Genomic DNA, 23,748 nt, shown 5'->3' with positions numbered 1-23,748 from the left:
AGCACTCAGTTAGGTACTTCTGGCACTTTGTCAATGAATTCTACGAATGGTTCGTTCCCCTGTCTGAATGGAAATCAGGTGAAGTATGAAATATCCTTTCTAGAGCCTTTAGGTTAAAACTCAACCGTATACCAATAAAAAGCCCCCCCTAGAGCCACATGCAAATGAGTAGAGAAGAGTCACTTTTTGCCTGAGATGAGTCATTTTTAGAGGCTGGAGGGGGGGTAGGAAGTCACCTCACATGACAATATCCTGGACTCTATAGTACCTAAAATAGCAGCAGGCTTATGGTTCTTTGAGATGCAGCACAGGAGATACAGACAGTTCAAGAAAAAGGTGGAAATTGGATCTTTACCTCCAGCTATAATTTATAACTATGTCTTGACCCGCTGGTATCTACGGCTCTTTAGCTCATATAACCACTTGCTGTGAGAAGAAGGATGAAATTCTTATGCTTAATATGACACCAAAAGCATGTTTCTAAGTGCTAGAGAACTAAAAATAGGGGCACCCCCTTCAGCCTTTAAAAGTGACTCATCTCAGACAAAAAGTGGCTCTTTTATGCTCATTTGAATATGAATTTGAAGATTGTCGAAAGGACATTTCATACCCAACATTAGGGGGGTATTAGTTTAATTGTGTAAAATTCGGTGACAATGACCCTTTAACAACATAAATTGCCCCTCCATTCATTTTCTATGGGTTTGTTAAACACTAATGAAATATCATCATCGTCCAGAAAGAAGTTGCCGGCATTTGGAATTTTTGTTGTATATCCCTGGTCATGTAATGTCACATAGATCCATGGCTCGTTAATATCTGGTCATGTGATGTCCCACAGGTGTCGGGCTCGTTATATCCCTGGTTATGTGATGTTACACAGGTGCACGGCTCATATAATCCTGGTCATGTGATGTCACACAGGTGCACGGCTTGCTATATCCCTTGTCATGTGATGTCACAGAGGTATAAGGCTCCTTATATCCCTCATTGTGTGATGTCACACAGGTGCATGGCTCGTTACATCCCTGCGCATGTGATATCACACAGGTGCACGGCTCCTTATATCCCTGGTCATGTGATGTCACACAGGTGCACAGCTTGTTATAACACACAGCTCTGTTTAATCTCTGAAATATTAAGAGCCGAGCAGCTGTGGGACATCACATAACCAGGGATATAACAAGCTGTGCACCTGTGTGACATCACCTGTCCTGGGACTTGTTTTTATCAATGAAGCTTCCTATAAAAGAACAGCGAGCAGAGATCTAGAAAACTGCGAGAAATTGATACAGAAATTATATTGGAAAATTGTCTAACTTTTCATTACACAGTATCAATTATTTGCTGCAAGTGGACAAACCCTTTAATAGAAACAACTTTGGAAAAGATCTTCAAAGTATCCAGAAAATGCCATATCTGAAACGGTCAGATTCCGGCATTTAACGAATACTCCGGAGTGTGTAATACAAACACTAAAGGTTTAGAGAGCAGATTATTTGCAGGCTCAGTAGACTCCCTCTAAATACTCAGTACAAAGATCTAGGCAAACAGAATATCTATGTGTTCCTCTGCCTCAGGCTATTAGAGCGGATTTGTCTTTCCAGGGGTCAAGAAAATTTACACCTTTGGTTTAAGCAAATAATGGGAATCTACACACACTTGTCTTAATTCTGGTGATAGATAGATATGAGGATAGATACACATTACATAGATAGATAGATGCACTGCTCCGGCAGAGTGCACCACTTTTTTTGGTGCACCTTTACCATAGAGGTGCAGATTTACGTACCCGGTCCATTCCCAATCCAGCGGCGGGTTCTCTGACGCTGATTTGTGTCTTCTGGCGATTCACTAAGGTAGTGCGCCCGATGTCCACCAGGTGTCGCTGCTGCGCTGAAGTCCGCCGAGGTCCGCCGGAGTTCACCAAGCTAGGCTGGGTGCAGGTAAGTGCGTGTTAAGCAACACATTTCTTTAAAAAAATATGGCGATTTTTTTGGAATCCGTCAGGTTTTCCGACGGCCACGCCCCCCAATTTCCATTGCGTGCATTCCGGCACAGATGCGCCACAATCCGATCGTGTGCACCAAAAATCCGGGGCAATTCAGGGAAAAACTAATATTTGGGAAACACGTCGGAAAAAGGCGATTCGGGCCCTTAGTAAATGACCCCAGAGAGCGTGCAACACACTTCTGTCAGACAATGCATGACAAATGTGTCGCACGGTCCGATTCTGCACAAGAACACCCCTTTCAGTGCAGAAATTTGTGGGGTGTTGTGTATAGTGCAGCCGTGACACAGACACTTTATAAATACACGTGCAAGCAGTTTGCGCTGAAAAGAACGTGCAAAGTCCGACATAAAACTGGTTCAAGGGCTTTAATAAATCTGATCCATTGTATATTTCTATATAGAGCCGGAAACTCTGAAGCTTATTTGGATAATGAAGACGAGTATCAGGATCCGGTAAATCTCACGGAAGACTTGCTGTCCTATGAAGAAACAATGAATGAACAGCCTGGAAATATGTTTTGGGATTCCTTTCCTGAAGAAACAACAAATGGATCTGTTATAGGAGTTCAGGAGCTGAAAAACCAAACTCAACGGGAAGCAAACAGAACAAGCCTGGAAGTTCGCTCAACAACGTTTGGACAAACCACTTGGAAATCTTTAAAAGCAAAAGACTTTACTGCCGAACCGCAGTGGGAAAGTGAGGAGCATTACATCCAGGTCTCCTCCTCCTATCACACAGTGAGTGCTTGCCGAATATCTACTGTCATATTGTCTAATGTCCACCGGACGGGGGCTAAAAATCTGAATGATGGACCCTACAGATCAGGAGAAAGGACCACAAGCTCGGGCTTTCTATTCTCAATAATTGAAGGAATGGGCAGCTCAGGAATCTCCGATGTTTCCATGGTATTTAATGGAGTGTCAGGACACATGCTTGACCTACCACTCCCCCCATTAGTGAGAACACTAATTGGGTTCACTGCCCTTTGAGGTAAATAACCTGTCAAGACAGACTTTTTTGTGCACCTAGAGCCCTTCTGTGCCAGATGTCCATTTATGCCCAGGGGTCATAGTTTACCTAGGCAGTCGGGGCCTTTACCAAAAATTTCTTGACCTCATATGGACCGTATCCGATTGGCTAGGGAGCCTACTAGGTATGATTGCAAAATTATAAGGGATAATATAGTACATGTACAGTTTAGGGGTATAGGGACATATCTAACATGCACTTTACTTTCCAATCAAAAATCATCTCCAAAGACCCCATGACAACACAACTAACCAAAAACAGATTTTACCCCATTAAACTACCAGCCCCCTTTAAGTAAGAAGTGAAATGCTCTTTCTAGAATTTGCTCTTCTATGTGAAATCTCACCCATTTACCTATAAAAAATCTACTCCAAAGTCATATGCAAGTGAGCAGAGAAGAGTCAGATTTTTCAGAGATTCAAGTTTAGAGGATGCAGGGGGAACGTCACTTCAGACTTTCCCATCTTCAGTTCTGTAGCACTTATAAACATGATTGTGATTACAGAAACCAGATTCTTACCTTTAATGTGACACCAGTAGCATGTTCCCTGGTACTACAGAAGTCAAAATAGTGAAGTCTGAATGAATACTCCCCTGAAGCCTCTAAACTTGATTCCTCTCAGGCAAAATATGACTCTTCTCAGCTCATTTGCATATGAGTTTGGGGGAAATTTATTTTATAGGTTATTGGGTGGGACTTCACATAAAAAAAATCTAGTAAGGACATTTCAACCCCTACCTCAAGAGTCTACTAGTTTAATATGGTAAAATCTTTTGACAGGTGCCATTTAAACTCGGGTGGTGGGGATAATGGTGAAAGAGAACAGGACAACTTCTCATATTAACTTCCCCCCCTTTTTACTCCCACCAATGTGAGCGCTTCCGTGACAATGCCCCCCTCCAAGATGAAGTTAAAGGGGTATTCCCATTTCAGCAAATTAATGATATTGTTTGTCTTATAAAAAGTTATACAACTTTTCAATATACTTTCTGTATCAATTCCTCACGGTTTTCTAGATCTCTGCTTGCTGTTCTTCTATGCTTAGTTCCCGGAGACAGTAATCTGACCATGGTCACAAAGGTGCATGGCTCGTTACATCACACAGCTCTGATTACTCTGTATGATATAATGAGCCGTGCACCTGTGTAACCAGGGTCAGATTTCTGTCCACTGGAAATAAACAGAAGCTTTCTATAGAATGACAGCAAGCAGAGATCTAGAAAAACATGAGGAATGGATACAGAAAGTATATTGGAAATTTGTTTAACTTTTTATAATACAAACCATAACATTGATTTGCTGAAATGGGAACTACCCTTTAACTGTTACCAACTCTTCAACCAAACCTTGCATGCTGCTTTGATGGTAGATGAACTTTTTCTGCTTTGTGTCCCCAGACTTGCCCGATCTCTATAAGAATCAAAGCTTACAATGTTCCTTGGCTGAAGCAGAGGTTTTTATACGATATCACCATATTTATGGATTCCCACCATTTCAGTGATGAGGAGTGGAAAAGATTGGGACACTTCATTCCCCCATTTGGCTGGATGGAGTTAAAGTACTCAGGTAAGTGATGCCGAAATCCTACATCATCCTACAGTCCTACATCCTATTGTCCTGAATGATCTCCTAAAGAGGACCTGTCACCCTAAAAAACACACTAGGAACTGCTTACTAATGTAGGCTGCTTACAGATGTATCAGTGTTCAACTGCTAGAGATAAAGCTAGAAAACACTGGAGCGCCATGGCCTCAGAACCCCGGGCCAAGCTTACAGCAGTCCGGCGTATTCAGGAGGGGGCAGTCCGGCGTATTCAGGAGGGGGCGGTCTGGCGTATTCATGAAGGGGCGGTCCGCTATATTCATGAGAGGGCGGTCCGGCGTATTCATGAGGGGGCGGTCCGAGGAGGCGGTCTGAGGAGCCCGGCAGTCATCGCCGGCCTATGGTTTGACAGTGTCGGTCTGGGGATAAGCAGAACTGCCTCAAACCTCCCCTCATGAATACCCTGGACCGCTGTGAACTTGGTCCGATTCTGAGGGTACGGTGCTGCAGTGTTTCCTAGCTTTAGCGGAGGGCTCTGATAAAGCTAGCTGTTTATCACTGATACATCGGGGGTATCGCTAGAGCTGCTTACTTTAGTGCGTTTTTAGGGTGACAGGTCCTCTTTAAAGACATATTTCTACTCAAATAGACAGGATTTGTGCCTACAGCCAGGTTTCATCTGTGTCTGTAACATATTTTATGGGAAAATGGCTAAGAGTGAAATCCTGTGAACATGGTTTGTGTAATATGAATAAAGTTTACATAACTTGTCAAATATTGGAAAAAAACTTTCATGTCATGTTATGACATGTGACACAAAGAGATTAAGCTCAAAGATCAAAGTAGTATGTATTTTTTCAGGTTCACAGGTTCTCTAATGATGCATCAAAATACTGTATGTACATTTTCAAATGGATATTTTCCTGGTCCTTAGGCGGCCATGTTTGTTAGTGGTAACAGGAAGTGCAGCCATATTTGTGGGGCACTTAAGGTGAAGGTTGTACAGTCCTTCCATTCAATAGTAGCTGGTAGAAGTCACATACAGGACAAATCTACCCCTAGGCACAGTTGTGAATGGGTTAACATTCTCATTGTTTACCAAGTTTTTTAAAGTTTAGTTTTAGTATCTTTCCCCCAACCATAACTTGTCTCATCTGTCAGGGTTTTGGTGCCTGAAGGGCTTTTAGGACCTCTACTACACAATTTGTTCACCAGACCTTTGTGGTTAGTTACTTGAAGGTCCCATGCATGTGACCATATATAGTGGCCTGGAGCTAGACGCAAAAATGGCAGCTATCTCACGGCCCCCATCGAGGTCTATTGTGCACGGTGTAACAGTGCGGTGAGCGCCTTATATAACGCCTCTATAAAGTAACTGGCAGGATAATGCACTGCACTACATAAGTAGAAATCAAGTGATTCCCTGTCAGCGAGACAAAATGATTTAAAAACATTATAAATAAAGTTTATGTTAAAAAAAAAAAAACACACGAAAATCGCCAACTCCATAAATCAAACATATTTTGTACTTCCACACCTGTACCAACACGGGCTAAAAATCCATATATGTATTTATTTCCTATGACAAAAAACTTTTGAAAAATCCATAAATGTATTTATAAAGGAAAAACAATGGCAAAAATTATATTAAACACAATCAGAACATTTTATGACCGTCAAATAAGCAAATAAAACTGCAGGTTTTTACACAAAAAATAGGCCCTCATACAGCCACGTTGACAAAAAAGTTTTGGCGCTTGGAAAGCAATGATGGAAAATGTTTCATTTTTCCAACAAGGATTTCATTTGAAAAAAAACCCTATAAATTTGGTATCACATTGTGCGTATTGACCCAGAGAAAAAGAAAACATTTTTCTGTTGTTTAGGTTCCACAAAGTGTTTATCTGTGAGGTGTGAGCAGCTCCTCTCTGCACCATCCTCCAAACTACTCCCTGTGTTTCTAGGTGCCAGGGAAATGGCGTTATTAACTTTTAAAGTGCCGCCAAGAGTGATTTTTATATATAAAAATTTCACCCAAAATTCCCACTTTAAACATTAATATTTCTGGTTCCCTGGCACCTAGAAACACAATTCTCCTCTTTCATAGAAAAACAAGTGAGATTCTAGGTGCCACGTATCTAAAGTAATAGCCCTCTGAAAAAAGGATGTATCTCATACGTCCTTGGCCATGGAGGTGAGGATGTATCAGATGCAAGGAAAAGGGGTTAAAGGGGTTGTCCAAAAACTGATCACTTATATCCAACACCAGCCAGTGACATCAGGTCTATCCATCGCCCATCTAAGTCACATTAACATAAGCTGGGGCTGAGCTGCAATACCGAGCACAGCCACTGTACAATGTATGGGGCTGTGCTCCATTCATCTGAGTGTGTTGTCCTCTTTATTTGACTTTAACATGAGTTTGTGTCTTGGAAAGTAGAAGACGTGTCAAACAAGGAGCTTGAGCTTGTTTCCTATATCTCAGTCTGTAGTTCGTTGGATCAGTGAAATTGCACATAATACTGACAGATCTGCAGTACATTATTGATACACGTGATGTAAAGCATTGGAAAGAGGACGACTTATTTTTAACTCTTTCCTCCCTGCAATGTCCAGTGGTGAAGGAAGCCATATTGGCTCTCCCTGATGTGACCAATCAGCAGCTTCTCCTCAAAGAAAAGAGCGGAAAGACTCCGCACTGCGTTACCTGTGCTGTGGTGGGAAATGGAGGCATTCTCAATGCTTCTCGAATGGGACAAGAAATTGATGCGCATGATTATGTTTTTCGGTAAGTGTCTTGAAATTTACCTTTATTCGGTATATTTCTCTATATAATGGAGGGCTCAGCTCAGAGACTTTACCAATCCTGAGCCATTGCTAGTTTTGATCACTAAAAATTTAAGTACCACATCCCAAAGCCCCCATAATGTTTTTATTTATTAAAAGGGTCTTGAAGGGTCCAGAAATCGGAAAACTGGTAAATTGACATTAATAGATTCTCTTTAACCTCTTCAGGACTCCTATTTTGGCCTCTAGGACACGGCCAAAAACAATCTGCCCTGTGTCATTATAAGTGTTTATAGCTCTGGAACGCTATAAGATATCCAGGGGATTTTAAGACCGTTTTCCCGTGAGGTATTGTACTTCAAGTTAGTTAAAAAATTGGGATGGGATCTGACTGTAGGACTGCTCGGGCAGCCCCGGGGCACTTGGCAGACCTCAGGGGTAAGTGGCAAGGGTGGTCTAATCATTAGGGGGAAGACCCTTACATGCCATGGTCATGCTTGACCCTGGCATGTAAGGTGTTAGAGTGCTGTGTCAGCTGTAAAATCCAGCTGACACCCACTGCTTCTGGTGCCTGCTCCGTTCATGAGCCAGTGCCAGAAGCTGGCGTGGGAAGTATCTTCCTGCAGGGATATACTATTACGCCAGGTGCACATAAGGGTTAAATACTTCTGAATGATAAACTGGCTGCCTGTAGCTACCACTTGGGGGAGCTCAGTGCCTAAGAATTGATCGAGCTTTCTATGGAACTCAATGAAAGATGATAAAATCTCTTTGCATTTAGCTGGCTCTAGGGCAGTGACCTGAAAATATAACATTAGGAAGCAGAAGATGATCAGGACAGGGCCCCCTGTTTCTATGTTGCATATAGCAGCTACATTGTTGGTGAGAACACTGTAGACATTAGAAGCTAGCAGGCGTGATGATGTCCATAAAACTTTATAGCTAAGCTGTCATTATATATGTATACAACTTACTTGTATATAAGCTGTCATTATATAGGTAAATAGGAGATGAAATTCTGTATTTAAGCTGCCATTACATATGTATACAACTTACGGTACATAAAAATGAAATTCTGTGTCTGAGTTGCCATTATACAGGTATTCAACTTACATAGAGTTGAGCTTTTATACCTAAACTACCAGTATATAGGTGTACAACAGCTCATCTCTATATAAGGCTACATTCACACACATGTATGGGGGACGTATATACGGCTGATATACGTCCCCCATACACTTCTATGGGCTCACAGCACCCTACAGGATCGTTATGGTGCAGCACACGTGCAGCACTGTAGCGCTCCATAGCCCGGGAAAAGAAAGGACATGTCCTATCTTTTCCCGTGTTACGGCGTCGTGCGTCCCTACAGAGAGGGGCGGGGGTGAGCAGCGCGCAGTGTTCGTGTAGCCTAACTTGTATACCAATATAATGGCAACTTAGATACAGAATTTCAACTCTATGTAAGTTGTATACCTACATAATGGCAGCTAAGATACAGATTTTAAACTCAATGTAAGTTGTATACCTATATAATGGTGGCTTAGATATAGCATATCATCTCTTTGTAAGTTGTATACCTATATAATGGCAACTTAGATACAACTTACAAAGAGATGAGCTTCCATGACATGGGTATACAACTTACATAGAGCTGCATTGCTGTATTTATTCTGCTTAGAAAATATGTATTATTAATATTCTGTTTCCTATATATATATATATATATATATATATATATATATATATATATATATATATATTTGGGGTGAGGAGGGAAAACATATGCTTCTGCCTGTGGCCCTTATTATTTTTTAGGCAATGAGCTCCGCAGTGTTGGGTGTATGAGAAGCCATCTAAGCATTTGTGTTGTTTGGTGATTTAACCTATGGGCCATATTCTAGAAATGCAATAAATGTTTTTACAATGTCTTCCATGTTTCTGAGCCTGGGAAATGGTCACATCTGGAATCACTGGATAGGAGCCTAGAAGAACGGTGCAATAGTTTGTGTACCTTCAGATATGCACACTAGGTGGCGTTGTTAATGTTTACATCCATGAGCAAGCATGCTTACTACCGTTATGTTACTTCGCACATTATACCACCGCCAGATGGTGCAGCATTACCAGACACTTGTTGTCTTGTGTATCAGTAGATCCTGTGGATAAGCGACTGATATCAACCATATCATACAAAAGATTTAGCATACCTCCCAGCTTTTGCAGTGGCGAAAGAGGGACAAAAGATGGACACTCCTTGTGCCCTGCTCTTTACTCCATCAGCTCCAGCTCCCCCTTAACATTGTGGCCCACTCTTATTGTGACTCCCCTGATATTGTACCCTCCACCCCAGCAGATCACCCTCATATTGTGCCTCCTAGCAGCTCCCAAGACATACCACCTGGGCAGAGCCCGAAATCTGGGATGGTTGGGAGTTAAACTATTGGCTGCTATGTTGCAATTGATGCTCAACTAACAATTCAGCATTTGTGTTGCAGTGTACCACATGGTCATTCCCAATGTCTGTTTACTCTTTCGTTCTTCCCAGGGTTAATGGCGCTGTGATTCAAGGATATGAAGATGATGTGGGAAGACGGACCTCCTTCTATGGCTTTACTGCTTACACCCTGCTAGCCTCCCTCTATATGCTCAACAGGAGAGGATTCGCCAAAATGCCCCGGGACGAGGTACATCTATGGTGGATACTTAATAGTCACAGACGGTCTCTGCCAACACAGATTACACATTCCCTGTGTATAGTGACTTATTTATCACAATCTCTTAATGTAGAAGGAATTGTCTCACGGATAATATAAACTCTTAAGGAGCTGCAATGGCATATTTATAGGAAAAATTAGGTGGGATGGTTTTTGAAAATCAATGTGAAGACAGGGAAGAAGTGTGAGCCTTTAGCTCTGTCCCTGCCTACTTGACAACCCTGCGTTAAACCGTAGGTGACAACTTGGCAGTGGTCTTTACCCTGGTGTACACAATACAGATAAACAAACATGCATAGGACCGAAAACAAGGCAAAATCCAATAAACTAAATTGAAAACCAATATGGTGCAAGGTACAAAAACATAAGGCAGAAGAGTAGTCAAGGTTAAAGAAATAATAGACAGGAGCATTAAAGGAAATCTACCATTACTTCCTGCTCACTTCACAAGTGCTGAGGAAGCAGGGGGAGGGGGAGAAAGTGTGAAAGTCTGTAAAGCCAGGTCACAGGGGAACAAGGGTAGCCGCTGATGCTCATTAGTATAATTAAAAAGTTAATTTTAGAAGGAAAAAGACTGTGTATAACAAATATACACACAGTCATGGTGGATCTAGTAAGTAAGTAAATGTTCCCAGTTCATCATGCTTAATTGTGATGGATGGTCTTACTTCAAATAAGCAGGCATATATGGAGTGAATGAATGCTGCCCCAGAAGCCTATTGCAGATGTTCAGCCCACCACAGGACTGAGGACACACACACCCTGCTCAGAGAGGCTGCTGACCGGTCACTCAAAAAGACCTCTGCAGAATATCACACCCCTGCTCAGAGAGGCTGCTGACCAGTTACACTAGCAGCTTTCTGTAAAATATCATACCCAGATGTGTTTCCCGGCCAGGGGAACTACTCTGTAGAAAGAAGTGGCAACATGCCAAAAAACCTGGGTGTATCCCTAGGTCAAAAAGGACCTGAAGAGGACAATAAATAGTATTTTCCAAGAATACTCATTAGATAATAATTAATTATTTTTATTTTTCAAAATTCCTATAAGCAATAAGTCTTAATGGGAAGTCCTAGTACCCTCCAACAGTCCCACTGTCATTGTGCCCCCCAACAGCATTCTCTTTTATGTTGTACCCCTAAACAGTTCCCCCTTGTATTTTATACCCTTCAGCAGCACACCCTCAAGTAGATTCCCCTCTTATTGTGCACCCAACAGCAGCTCCCCCACTTATTATGCCCCCCGCAGTTCCCCCAGCAACCCCTCCTCTTTTTTTGGCCCCCACAGCAATTAGCCTTCTTACATTTTGCCCCCCTCAGCAGCACCCCCTCTTCTTTTTCCCTTCCAGCAGCTCCCCCCCACTTATTGTGCCTCCACAACAGTTCCCTTTCTTATTGTGCCCTCACACAGCAGCCCACCTCCTATTGTGCCCCCCCCCCCACAGCAGCTATCCCTCTTATTGTGCACCCACTTTAAAAAAATAAACAAATACTCATCTTTCCCCATACCCCAGCAGCAGCTCCTCTCTCATCTCCTTCTGCTGTATGTAGCAGAGAAGGCAGGGGCAGGGATGACATAATTACATGATGTCTTCACGTGCCGGCTCTGCTACACACACAGCAGAAGTAGAGTCACAGTAATAGTGCAGGGAGCTGCTGGCTCTTTCCACTATCACTATAATCAACAATCACATACCTTCTGTTAGGTGGGACAACAGGACAGAGCCCGAAAATCGGTACTCTCCCGCTTCAATCCAGGATGGTTAGGACTTACATTGGAAACAGTGCTATCATTATGTCAAATACGTCTCAAAGGGGTTATTCAGGAAAAGAATTTATCAACTGTCCACAGACCACAGCGCTCAGCTTTCTTTGTCAATCCTGAACATACACAGCTGCATGACACAGAACACATGAATCCCATTTTTGTAGAGGTAATTACTAGTGATTATGAGCCAATCCCTTTAATCCACCCATCCAGTCTAACCATGCTTGGTAGTTACAGTTTGATAAGCAGAGGCCCGGTTCCATGCGTAGTCCTTCAATCTATAGTTAGACTGTACTTAAAGGAATTACCCAGTGTAGAGGTGGACATGCAGCACTAACATTGTACTCCAAAGAGGAAGGAGGAACAGAGTTTCACCAAACGTGGTTGTTACTATCACAAATTGGTACCACACTTGGAAGTTGGTAGTACAAGAGGTAAAAATCAGTCTCATTTAATATATTGGGGGTCATTTACTAAGGGCCCGATTCGCGTATTCCCGACGTGTTACCCGAATATTTCCGATTTGCGCCGATTTTCCCTGAATTGCCACAGGATTTTGGTGCACGCGATCGGATTGTGGCGAATCGGCGCTGGCATGCACACGACGGAAATCGGGGGCATGGCCGAACGAAAAACCGACGGATTCAGAAAAACCGCTGCATTTTAAAACAAAAAAGTGTCGCGGGACTCGCGCTTACCTTCACTCGGTCCGGCTTGGTGAAGATCAGTGCATTCCGGGGAACTTCAGCGCAGCAGCGCCACCTGGTGGACGTCGGAGGAGCTACCTTAGTGAAACCCGGCCGGACCCGAATCCACCGCAGAGAACGCGCCGCTGGATCGCGAATGGGCCGGGTAATTAAATCTGCCCAAGCTGAAGTCCGCTGGAATGCCTCGAAATACACTGGATGAAGGTGAGTGAAATTTTCGCGACACAATTTTTTTTTTAAATGCGGCGGTTTTTCCGAATCCGTTGGGTTTTCTCTCGGCCACGCCCCCCCCCATTTCCGCTGCGCGCATGCTGGCGCCGGAGCGCCACAATACGATTGCGTGCGCCAAAATCCCGGGGCAATTCAGGTACAATCGGCGCAAATCGGAAATATTCAGGTAACACGTCGGGAAAACGCGAATCGGGCCCTTAGTAAATGACCCCCATTGTTTTTATACTGTTGTTAAGGGGTTGCAGTTTAGGGTTGTAGGTTGTGTATTCCAACTACCTTTTTAAAGACTGGCAACCCCTATGAAAACTGTGAACTCATCCCTGACTTTGAGATACCCAAAAAACGTGGACAACGTCTAATTCTCTGACACTCAGGATAACATAAGAAACTCTTCTGAGTAATTTTTCACTAAATGTATTGGAACCCATAGTCTGCTACTGTCAATGGCACATTGCTTAGGAATACCACCTGCCCTAATACATACTTAATGAGGGCAATTAGGTAGATTGGATAATAACACGTTCCTTTGTGGGTTTCCCAGGAGACAAAGTACATCCTTTTCACCGAAGGACAGAGAGACTATGAGTGGCTGAAAGCATTACAGCAGAACAAAGAGCTTGCCAAGGGTACTCTGGAGATGTACAGGTACATTGCTTGTTACCCATCAAATGCTTTCTGTGGGACTAGCCATCCATATAACATTGTATTCATCCCCGACCCTGTACAATAGAATGTCTTCCCTATCACCTATACTCTCATGGATTTAGTTACTGCTTCCTACCAAACCTGAAGTTTCAGCTTCCCACATTCATTTAGCTAAGTCTGAAACTAGACCTTGGTGCTTATACCACATGTATGATAACATCTTCATGCTAATAACATGTGTCATAAATGTAATGAGGACAAGAATTTGGAATATCTCCCTCCTTGTCCCCTAAATGTCACAAAATTTTAAGGTTAGAAAACTCAAAGTATTTTAAAAAGTTTTAAAAAAGAGATGAATGCATCACTAAACCCAGGGTCGGTTCCAGGTTGCAGTAGGCCCTTGGGTCACAAAGCCTCAGTGGGCCCCTTTGCAGTGAACTCATGTGGCGGCATTAAAAAGGGAACAAAAGACTAATACAGTCTCTTGTTCCCTAAAATATTCCTCATACCAAACAGCCCCCTCAAGATTATTTTATATAAGCTCCCCTCACTCCGTATGGATTTATTAGATACAGCCATATGGGGGAACCTCCCAGGAGTTCTGGGTTCTGCCACTTGCCCAGGTATGCCCAGTGCTGGCGGAGGGCCTGACTGAACCCCTTCTGCTTCCATCCAGATCCTTATCAAGCCCTTCTTGCATCTACTTCCTTTACTGGCACACGGCCTCTGATTGGCTAATTGGCCATTTACTGTTTGTCAACATGGAAACAGGAAGTGGAGATGTTCAAGGACCTTCTTAGCTTCTGAATTGGAGCAGTCTTGAATCATTGAGTTCAGTACGGCTTCTCTAATTTTGTCACAATGTTTTAATACTGTGGTTTGAGCAATGTAGACATTTCTTTACATCAAGTCTCAATTATACACTGCTCTAGAACATAAAAGGAACATTTAAATAACACCATGCAACTCCAAGTCAATCAAGAAATCCACCTATCCAGTTATGAATCAACACTGATTGTGAACAAATTTATTCTGCTGTTGTGCAAATGGAACAGACAACAGGTAGAAACAGGCAATTAGCAAGAGTCACAGGACCGTACACCACTGGGGGAGGGGTGTAGGAGGGCACAAACCCTGCAGCTGGCCCGTCTCCTCCTCTGTGCAAGGAGGTACAGGAGGAGCAGCTCAGGGTGAGCTGGTGCCGGAGCTTATTTTAGTTAGTGTTTTAAACCGCGGTATCGCGGTTTAAAACACTTTTTAAACTCTATAGCCGGCGCAGGCAGGTACGCGCTCGGCGCTTACCATGCGCGCGGCTCTCATTCACTTCCTATGTAGCCGCGCGCACGGTAAGCGCCGAGCGCGTACCTGCCTGCGCCGGCTATAACGTTTAAAAAGTGTTTTAAACCGCGATACCGCGGTTTAAAACACTAACTAAAGTAAGCTCCGGCACCAGCTCACCCTGAGCTGGTGCCCGGTATTGCCATCGGAAACCTGCCACTACAAGTGGTAGGTTTCCTTTAATACTATGGACTGTTTTTTATTGTTCTCAGTGCATTTCACTATATAATGAATTAAGAATTGCACCTGGAATATTTTATTCATTGAGAACTAGGATATAGTATTTTAGTGTTCTCTTTATTTTTTGAGCATTGTATTTTCTAAGAAATTCATTAATTTATTGGCATCTAATTGGAATTATTGGGCCATATTTATCAGGGCGTCTGTGCAACATCAGTGCTATTGCTAGCACTTGCGATTATTTTTCCCTCTCCGCCACCTTCACGCCAGTGCGACGTGAAGGGGCGTGATGGGGAGGGGGCGGTGTGGGTTGTTACTGCCTGCCATAGAATAAACGCTGTGCAGCCGCCTGCCCCAATGCTAAATATGCCCCAATGGGTCCATCACTTTACACACAATTTATGTTGGGAACACTTATGGTTTTTAAGGGAAATATACAGTAACCTAACATAATGTCTGAAAAACAGGGTTAAACAGAGTCTTAGGCCCCTTGCACATGACTATATGGGAGCTCGTGGTCAAACCACATAATTTGTGTCCCGATCACGGTCCCCATAGAGGTCTAATAGTGGTCATGATGCGTAGAGCACAAAGTGTCTCACGACACGACACTTTTCCACCTATGTCTGGGATCTAGTCTGGGGGAGCACAATGCCGTGTACAAGGGGGCCTTAGTGTAATGTCTGGAAGGGTCATAGTAGTTCCTTATTGAGTCTAAACAGTCACATTGTGCCTGTCATCTCTTTTTAGGCTGCGTCCCCGTGATGACTTTGGGGACAATTTTGACTTTAAGAAGTTGTTAGTTGTACATCCAGATTTTGCTCGGTATCTAAAGAACAGGTAAGATGAGATGTGTTAAAAATATGACCATGGTCCTATATCAATCCTGTTTATACAGTGTAGTCATGGAGTGGACATAAATATAATGGGAAAGATATCTGTATTGACCTTTAATATATGAATAATATTGATGTTTTTTGGGTAGTCCACCTAGTTAAGCTATTACATTACTTCTGCTTTAGCTCTTCTGATCTACCATCCAGGACCATCTTGTACCTTATCAATGATTTACCCCTGACCGTTTCCTTCAGCAGGGATCTTTCCCCTTTCTATAGTGCTGCAGTATCCTATAGGTACCTCCTTGTTATCATCACAATATTGCATCTTAATAGATCACAGGACAGATCTTTGTATTGACCTATGATATCAGATTTAGCCGTCTTAACGTAAGCTTCATTGCCTTAATTTTACTAATCATTCTGGATAGTACATGTTCTGTATATATCTTAGTGGTTGACTGACTCTCTGCATAAAGATGACTTTTCACCACCTCATCCTTGTTGAGGCTTCTAGACAGATTCACTTTGAATTTTCTTTCTAGCCTCCACGGTTGTTGAGATATCAGTAAAATATCTGACCATTATACAGGCAGTCCCTGACTTAAGGACACCCAACTTACAGATGACCCCTAGTTACAGACGGACCTCTCTGCCCACTGTGACCTCTGGTGAAGTCTCTGGATGTTACTTTAGTCCCAGACTGCAATTTCCAGCTGTAAGGTGTCTGCACTGAAGCTTTATTGATAAGCCTTCTTCCCATAACAGCATAAAAATGTAAAAATACATTTGTCACAGGGACAAACATTTTTTTTTTGTCTGGAGCTACAATTATAAAATATACCTGTTCCAACTTACATACAAATTCAACTTGAGAACAAACCTAAAGAACCTATCTTGTACATAACCCGGGGACTGCCTGTAATCCTCTCCACTGTCAGAGAGGAGGAGCTGCAGCAGAGGTAGGGGCTTGTTTTATGATAATTTTCTACATGTCAGAGAAGATTAGCATAACACACGCCTCCTCCCAGCTCCTCCCTGACAGTAGAGAGGATTATAATGGTCAGATACTGTGACTGATATCTCTGTAATTGTGGGGGCTAGAGGTGCCCCTGAATCGGTGTAATCTACACACGTGTGAGGTGGTGAAAAGTCCTCTTTAAGCTCTACTGAGTCTATCTTATACCATGGGTTACAAAAATGTGAGAATTATTCAATGTGAAGTATTTACATGTTACATCTCCCAATATTTGTGATAACAGAACTAGTATCGGGTTTATGAGTGTTTTCCAAATGTATTGTAGGTACCTGAGGTCCAATACTCTTAATGGGAAAGGCTGGAGGTATTACAGGCCCACCACTGGAGCTCTGGTTCTACTTACTGCCTTACACTTGTGTGATACGGTGAGTGTGATCCTGGTCTGGTGGGGAGTATTTTGGTAGGACTTTTGGGCACTTTATATTCCCATTACTTTGTCTTTGTCAGTAATTGTATAACCAGAACAATAATGAGTTCCCCGGAATTATTAAAATGAACGGTCATTATTAACGTCATCTGTTGGTCTTGAACTTTGCTAAAAGCTTTGAGTAACCTTTTCATATCTCTGTGGTTTTCTTTTTGTCAGTGGGAACAATAGTCACTAATGAACACTTTTCAGTACTGCACTTTACTTCAGGAGCTCTAGGCCCTACACTCCCACTTTGTAGAACTTATTTTAAAGGCTTTTTGTTAAAAAGGAGTTGTGCTGGCCATTCACAGCTATCAACCCCTTCTCCTTCAAGCATGCTCATGTCCTAAAAGAGGAGAAAGCCTGACATTCGTGAAGCATTGGGTATGTTGAAATCATCTTGCTCCACTCTTAATCTCAGTGATTTATTCCAGCTGCCATATTTGATGGGAAGGAATTTTTACCTACTATGGGCCAGTTGAATATTGCCTTTTAGGGTTTTTACACTAGGTCAAACTTCGGCATCTTTTATTCAAGCTTATCTTCTAGGATCCCTATCTCCCCGGATGCATGCCCTAGGGGGTGCAATCAAGAGGCCTCCAGACAGAGTAGATAATTAGCCAGTCCAACCAAGATCAACCAAAATCAATCTGATATGTATGGGTATTTGATTTGGATCTTAGATTTTGTAGAATGAACTAGATTAAGACATTGGGGCTCATTTACTTACCCGGTCCATTCGCAATCCCACGGCGCGTTGTCCGACGTTGATTCAGAGCTTACCGGAATTCACTAAGGTTGTGCATCCTATATCCACTAGGTGTCACTGCTGCGCCGTGGTCCGTTGGAATTCACCATCTTCTTCCTGCGGTTTTTCAGAATGTGTCGGGTTTTCCGACGGCTACGCCCCCGATTTCCGTTATATGCAACCCGGCGCCTATGCGACACTATCCGATCGCGTGCGACAAAAACCCGAAGCAATTCAGCGCAAAATGGCGCAAACTGGTATTTTTTGGGAAACCCAACGAAAATGAGCGATTTTGGCCCCTAGTAAATGAGCCACATTATGTTTCAGAATATGTCCTTGTGTTTTGTTTTTAAAGGACATCAACCACCAGGATTGTAAAGCAAGCACCCTGATATACTGTTGTGTGCCCCCTCTTCTCTTCTTTTAGCTTCTTATTGTTACAGGTGCTCCTGCGCCCCATGTCCCGGTCGCAGGTGCACCTGTGTTTCTCTGTGTTGCCCCACACCATTGCTGGCACCGGGGGTCCAGCGCGTGCGTCCCCTCCTACTAGGGCACACGCTATGGCTTACGGAGATTTAAAGGGGCAGCAAGCCGATACTTGGCACTGGCTGGCCGCCTGGTCTGTTTAAATTCCAGTTTCTGTGTCCCCTGCCAAATCTTTATGCCTCACAGCCTTAGAGAAAGCTTGTCTGATGCCCGAATTATATTCCTAATACCCGTTGTGACCCTGGTTACATTATTGACCTTCTGCTATGTCCCTGACTGATTCTGTGCTGTCTGATTCTGTACTACGCCTTTGCCACAACCGCGGACAAAGTTGCACCTGTGGAGTGACCTGGTGGCATGTCCAACCCGCTTTGCAGCGGCCTCTGGTGAAAACCGGGTACCACTCCCAGGTGTCAGCTTATGTCAGCGTTTGAGGTGGTCCAGTGGGTCCACTACCCCTGGTGCCTGACATTTATGCCCTTTTTTTTTAAAAGCAAAAGGCTATAAAAATTATGCAAAATAACCTGAAGGTCTCCAGGCTCAATTAACAGCTATGGATCCATCATCATCTCAGACTCATTTGTATATTTTTTGAAGCCTTTTTTTGCAAGAACCATGGCAGAAAGAGCTAAAAGATGGGTGGATCCTGCTGAAGGGGGGCACACACGGGTATGTAAGTGTACTTGGTGTACAATCCTTCATCCTGGTGGTAGCGAATCTCTCTCCAGGAGTATCCTTTTCAGCTGCTGAAAGATTCCAGTAGCCTATGCTATGTTGATTTAAAAAAAAAATCTTTTGTCAGAATTCTGAATAATTTCAGTACTTTATGCAACTTTATTTCACATTACCTGGCTCACTGCCAGCACCATGTGGTGAGTACAAGGGAGGGGGGGGGGGGGGCAGGGCAGCTGCAGTAGCCTGTGTGCTCCCCATCCATTCAGCTGACTGAATGGAAGGTGTTGAGGTGCGGAAGAATGCAAAAGAAACAGGCACACACAGGCTTCTACAATTGAGTAAACCCACAAGGAACCCATAAAGACTAGACTAGTCAAGTCTACGACATCCTAATATGTTTTTCATGGAAAGTGCAACAAGAATCTGCAATATTCCCCTTAATATCCCATTACATTAATGTGCCCCATAACAACATTCAGTATTGGTATCAATGCATTAATAATAATAATCTTTATTTACATAGCGCCATCATATTCTGTAGCGCTTTACAAATTATAGGGGACATATACAAATATAATATTACATTACAGAGTTCAGGCAGCCATATGGAACAGTAGGAGTGGGGGCCCTGATCACAAGAGCTTACAGTCTATGAGGATGAGGGGCGACACAAGAGCTTACAGTCTATGATGATGAGAGGGGGACACAAGAGCTTACAGTCTATGGGGATGAAGGGGATGACACAAGAGCTTACAGTCTATGAGGATGAGGGGGTAACACTAGAGCTTACTGTCTATGAGGATGAGGGGGTGACACAAGAGCTTACAGTCTATGAGGATGAGGGGCTGACACAAGAGCTTACAGTCTATGATGATGAGAGGGGGACACAAGAGCTTACAGTCTATGGGGATGAAGGGGATGACACAAGAGCTTACAGTCTATGAGGATGAGGGGGTAACACTAGAGCTTACTGTCTATGAGGATGAGGGGGTGACACAAGAGCTTACAGTCTATGAGGATGAGGGGCTGACACGAGCTTACAGTCTATGAGGATGAGGGGGTGACACAAGAGCTTACAGTCTATGAGGATGAAGGGAATGACACAAGAGCTTACAGTCTATGAGGATGAGGGGCGACACAAGAGCTTAGAGTCTATGAGGATGAAAGGGGGACACAAGAGCTTACAGTCTATGAGGATGAAGGGGATGACACAAGAGCTTACGGTCTATGAGGATGAGGAGGTGACTCAAGAGCTTACAGTCTATGAGGATGAGGGGGTGACACAAGAGCTTACAGTCTATGAGGATGAGGGGGTGACACAAGAGCTTACAGTCTATGAGGATGAGGGGCGACACAAGAGTTTACAGTCTATGAGGATGAGAGGGTGACACAAGAGCTTACAGTCTATGAGGATGAGGGGCGACACAAGAGATTAGAGTCTATGAGGATGAGAGGGGGACACAAGAGCTTACAGTCTATGAGGATGAGGTGGTGACACAAGAGCTTACAGTCTATGATGATGAGAAGGGGACACAAGAGCTTACAGTCTATGAGGATGAAGGGGATGACACAAGAGCTTACAGTCTATGAGGATGAGGGGGTAACACTAGAGCTTACTGTCTATGAGGATGAGGGGGTGACACAAGAGCTTACAGTCTATGAGGATGAGGGGGTGACACAAGAGCTTACAGTCTATGAGGATGAGGGTTGACACAAGAGTTTACAGTCTATGAGGATGAGAGGGTGACACAAGAGCTTACAGTCTATGAGGATGAGGGGCGACACAAGAGATTAGAGTCTATGAGGATGAGAGGGGGACACAAGAGCTTACAGTCTATGAGGATGAGGTGGTGACACAAGAGCTTACAGTCTATGAGGATGAAGGGGATGACACAAGAGCTTACAGTCTATGAGGATGAGGGGGTGACACAAGAGCTTACAGTCTATGAGGATGAGGGGGTGACACAAGAGCTTACAGTCTATGAGGATGAGGGGGTGACACAAGAGCTTACAGTCTATGAGGATGAGGGAGGACACAAGAGCTTACAGTCTATGAGGATGAGGGGATGACACAAGAGCTTACAGTCTATGAGGATGAGGGGCGACACAAGAGCTTACAGTCTATGAGGATGAAGGGGGTGACACAAGAGCTTACAGTCTATCAGGATGAAGTGGTGACACAAAAGCTTACAGTCTATGAGGATGAAGGGGGTGACACAAGAGCTTACAGTCTATGAGAATAAGTTGGGGGTGATACAAGAGCTTACAGTCTGTGAGAATAAGGTGGGGGGGACACAAGAGCTTACAGTGTATGAGGATGAGGGGGTGACACAAGAGCTTACAGTGTATGAGGATGAGGGGGTGACACAAGAGCTTACAGTCTATGAGGAGGAGGGGGAGACACAAGAGCTTACAGTTTATGAGGATGAGGAGTGACACAAGAGCTTACTGTCTATGAGGATGAGGGGGTGACAAAGCTTGTATAATGGTCCATCCATTGAACCAACTGCTTGAACCAGCCATCAGCCGCCATCTTGTATACACAATACAAGCTCAATGGGACTGCAGAGAAGCCTGGAGCTTGATATCTATCTGGTTGTTGCCAGATAACAGATGGAAAGAAGACACAAGATGGATTAGTAAAGAGAGAGTTGAAATATTGTGCAGTTAGTGATTGGGATAAGCTGCCTAAAGAGCCTTTAAGGGAAATTAACATTCCAAAAGCACGAAATAACCTATAAAATAACCTAATAACATATTGGGATCATGTGAGAGCGAGGTGACATAATGCAAGAAGCGTGATCCCGAGATTACGAGGAGTAGAGGTAATTATTTCTAATATTTTGTGTTTTTGGAGTGGTTGGTTTCCTTGAAGAGGAGTTTGAAACTTTGGAGGGTGGGTATTAGTCTGATAGTCCAGTGAAGGGCATTCCAGAGAATTGGTGCAGCTCGGGAGAAGTCCTGGAGACGTGCCTAAGAGGTTCAAATTAAGGTAGAGATTAATCTAACATCACTGGCAGATCGAAGAGCACGGGTTGGGCGATAGATTGAAATTAGGGAAGAGCGATGGGGAGGTGCAGTGTTATGTAGAGCTTTGTGGATGAAGTTGCATTGTTTTTTTTAATATCTCTTTCTTTACCCCTAGGTCAGCGCCTATGGTTTTATGACAGAGGATTTCAAGAACTACGCCGATCATTATTATGACAAGACCAAGACCAACCTGGTTTTTTATGTAAACCATGATTTTCTTTTGGAGAAAGACTTATGGGCTCTTCTACATGAGAAAAACATCATCAAACTTTACATGCGGGCTAAAGGACTTTAGTAGTGGATCTCTCTAGATGACTTTTTTTTAAACAATTTTTTGTATATACTTTTAATTTATTTCTTGTTTTTCATACTCTGTTTGAGACCAAAAAATTAAAACATTTCTATTTTAAATGAAAGGAAACCTACCATGAGGAATCTACTTTTAGGTTGGTACACGCCTCAGTAGCCTCTTCAGTTCATTTACATATGAAGTTATAAAGTTAAATTAGGTTCCAGGATTATTAAATTACAGATTAGCGGAAGAGGAATCTACAATCAGATCTACTTAGATTCCTTATGGTAGGTTTCATTTAAGTCAATGGAAAAGTAATGGTGATTTTGGAAATTAAGGTGTTAACTCGTTTTTTTTTTTACAGGGGTGTCATTCTTTTCTCCTCTTTTTCTGCCCCTCCTCCTCTCCCCATGCTTTATATGGAGGACCATGGCTTCTCGGGGGTTGCTAGGTGATACAACGAAAACTATTCTTTCTGGGTTGAAAGGAATCTCTCGTTTCCCGAGTCCCGTTGTGACATGGATAAACTGGTTTCCTTTCACGTTGTCCCCTTTCTTTCAAGTTTAACATCCAGGCAGCGTATAACAACCATATTCATCCGTAACACTTCATTACAAAGCCTAACTTTTTGGGGTTTCTAAAAAAAAAAACGTGAATTATTGGCTGTGGGCAAACCAGTCAACGGTGATCGGGAATGGGTCCTCCTAGTTCAATGTTCTTTCTATATATGGTCACAGAGTTTCAATACAAAGGGCCACAATTATTAAAGCGTTTGCACCAGTTTTCTGTCTTTGCACTGAAAAGAACATCTATATCCTACGTTATCCAACGCTAGACTTATATATATAAATATCATAGTATCATAGTATATAAGGCCGGAAAAAGACGCAAGTCCATCAAGTCCAACCTTTAAGAATTAAATAAATGTTTTATCCCCATAACCCCTTATATTTTTTCTCTCCAGAAAGGCATCCAGGCCTCTCTTGAACATGTACATAGAGTCCGCCATAACAACCTCCTGCGGCAGAGAGTTCCATAGTCTCACTGCTCTTACAGTAAAGAACCTTTGTCTATGTTGATGGTAAAATATTCACATATATACATTTTATTAGTTCTCATGATTAAAAGGAAGGGAGGGATACATGTTTAAAAACAAGTGGCCTATAGTGGAGGAACACACCAGAGACATGAGGGAGGCTGTCTTCTCCGCAATGCTCCAGTCCCCGCGGCTCCTTTTTTGTTTTCTCTCTGCTGTAACAGCCGGCAGAGACATGG

At 43.1% G+C, this 23,748-nt stretch overlaps 1 protein-coding gene across 1 annotated transcript in view; it reads left to right on the top strand.

The window, feature by feature from the left end:
- The window catches only part of ST6GALNAC1 (ST6 N-acetylgalactosaminide alpha-2,6-sialyltransferase 1), a 31,513-nt gene extending 8,259 nt beyond the window's left edge, over window positions 1-23,254 (top strand). Inside the window, exons 2-9 of the mRNA XM_072111963.1 lie at window positions 2,415-2,751; window positions 4,442-4,610; window positions 7,203-7,374; window positions 9,922-10,060; window positions 13,337-13,440; window positions 15,709-15,798; window positions 17,099-17,198; window positions 22,297-23,254. Of these exons, the coding sequence (XP_071968064.1) occupies window positions 2,415-2,751; window positions 4,442-4,610; window positions 7,203-7,374; window positions 9,922-10,060; window positions 13,337-13,440; window positions 15,709-15,798; window positions 17,099-17,198; window positions 22,297-22,476 (1,291 nt within the window). The 3' untranslated portion in view covers window positions 22,477-23,254. The remainder of the gene's footprint in view (window positions 1-2,414; window positions 2,752-4,441; window positions 4,611-7,202; window positions 7,375-9,921; window positions 10,061-13,336; window positions 13,441-15,708; window positions 15,799-17,098; window positions 17,199-22,296) is intronic.
- Window positions 23,255-23,748: the final 494 nt, after the last annotated feature.

This window comes from Engystomops pustulosus, chromosome 6 (genome assembly GCF_040894005.1).
Source record: "Engystomops pustulosus chromosome 6, aEngPut4.maternal, whole genome shotgun sequence".
Classification (NCBI taxonomy): domain Eukaryota; kingdom Metazoa; phylum Chordata; class Amphibia; order Anura; family Leptodactylidae; genus Engystomops; species Engystomops pustulosus.
This window is presented reverse-complemented; position numbering and strand designations above follow the sequence as displayed.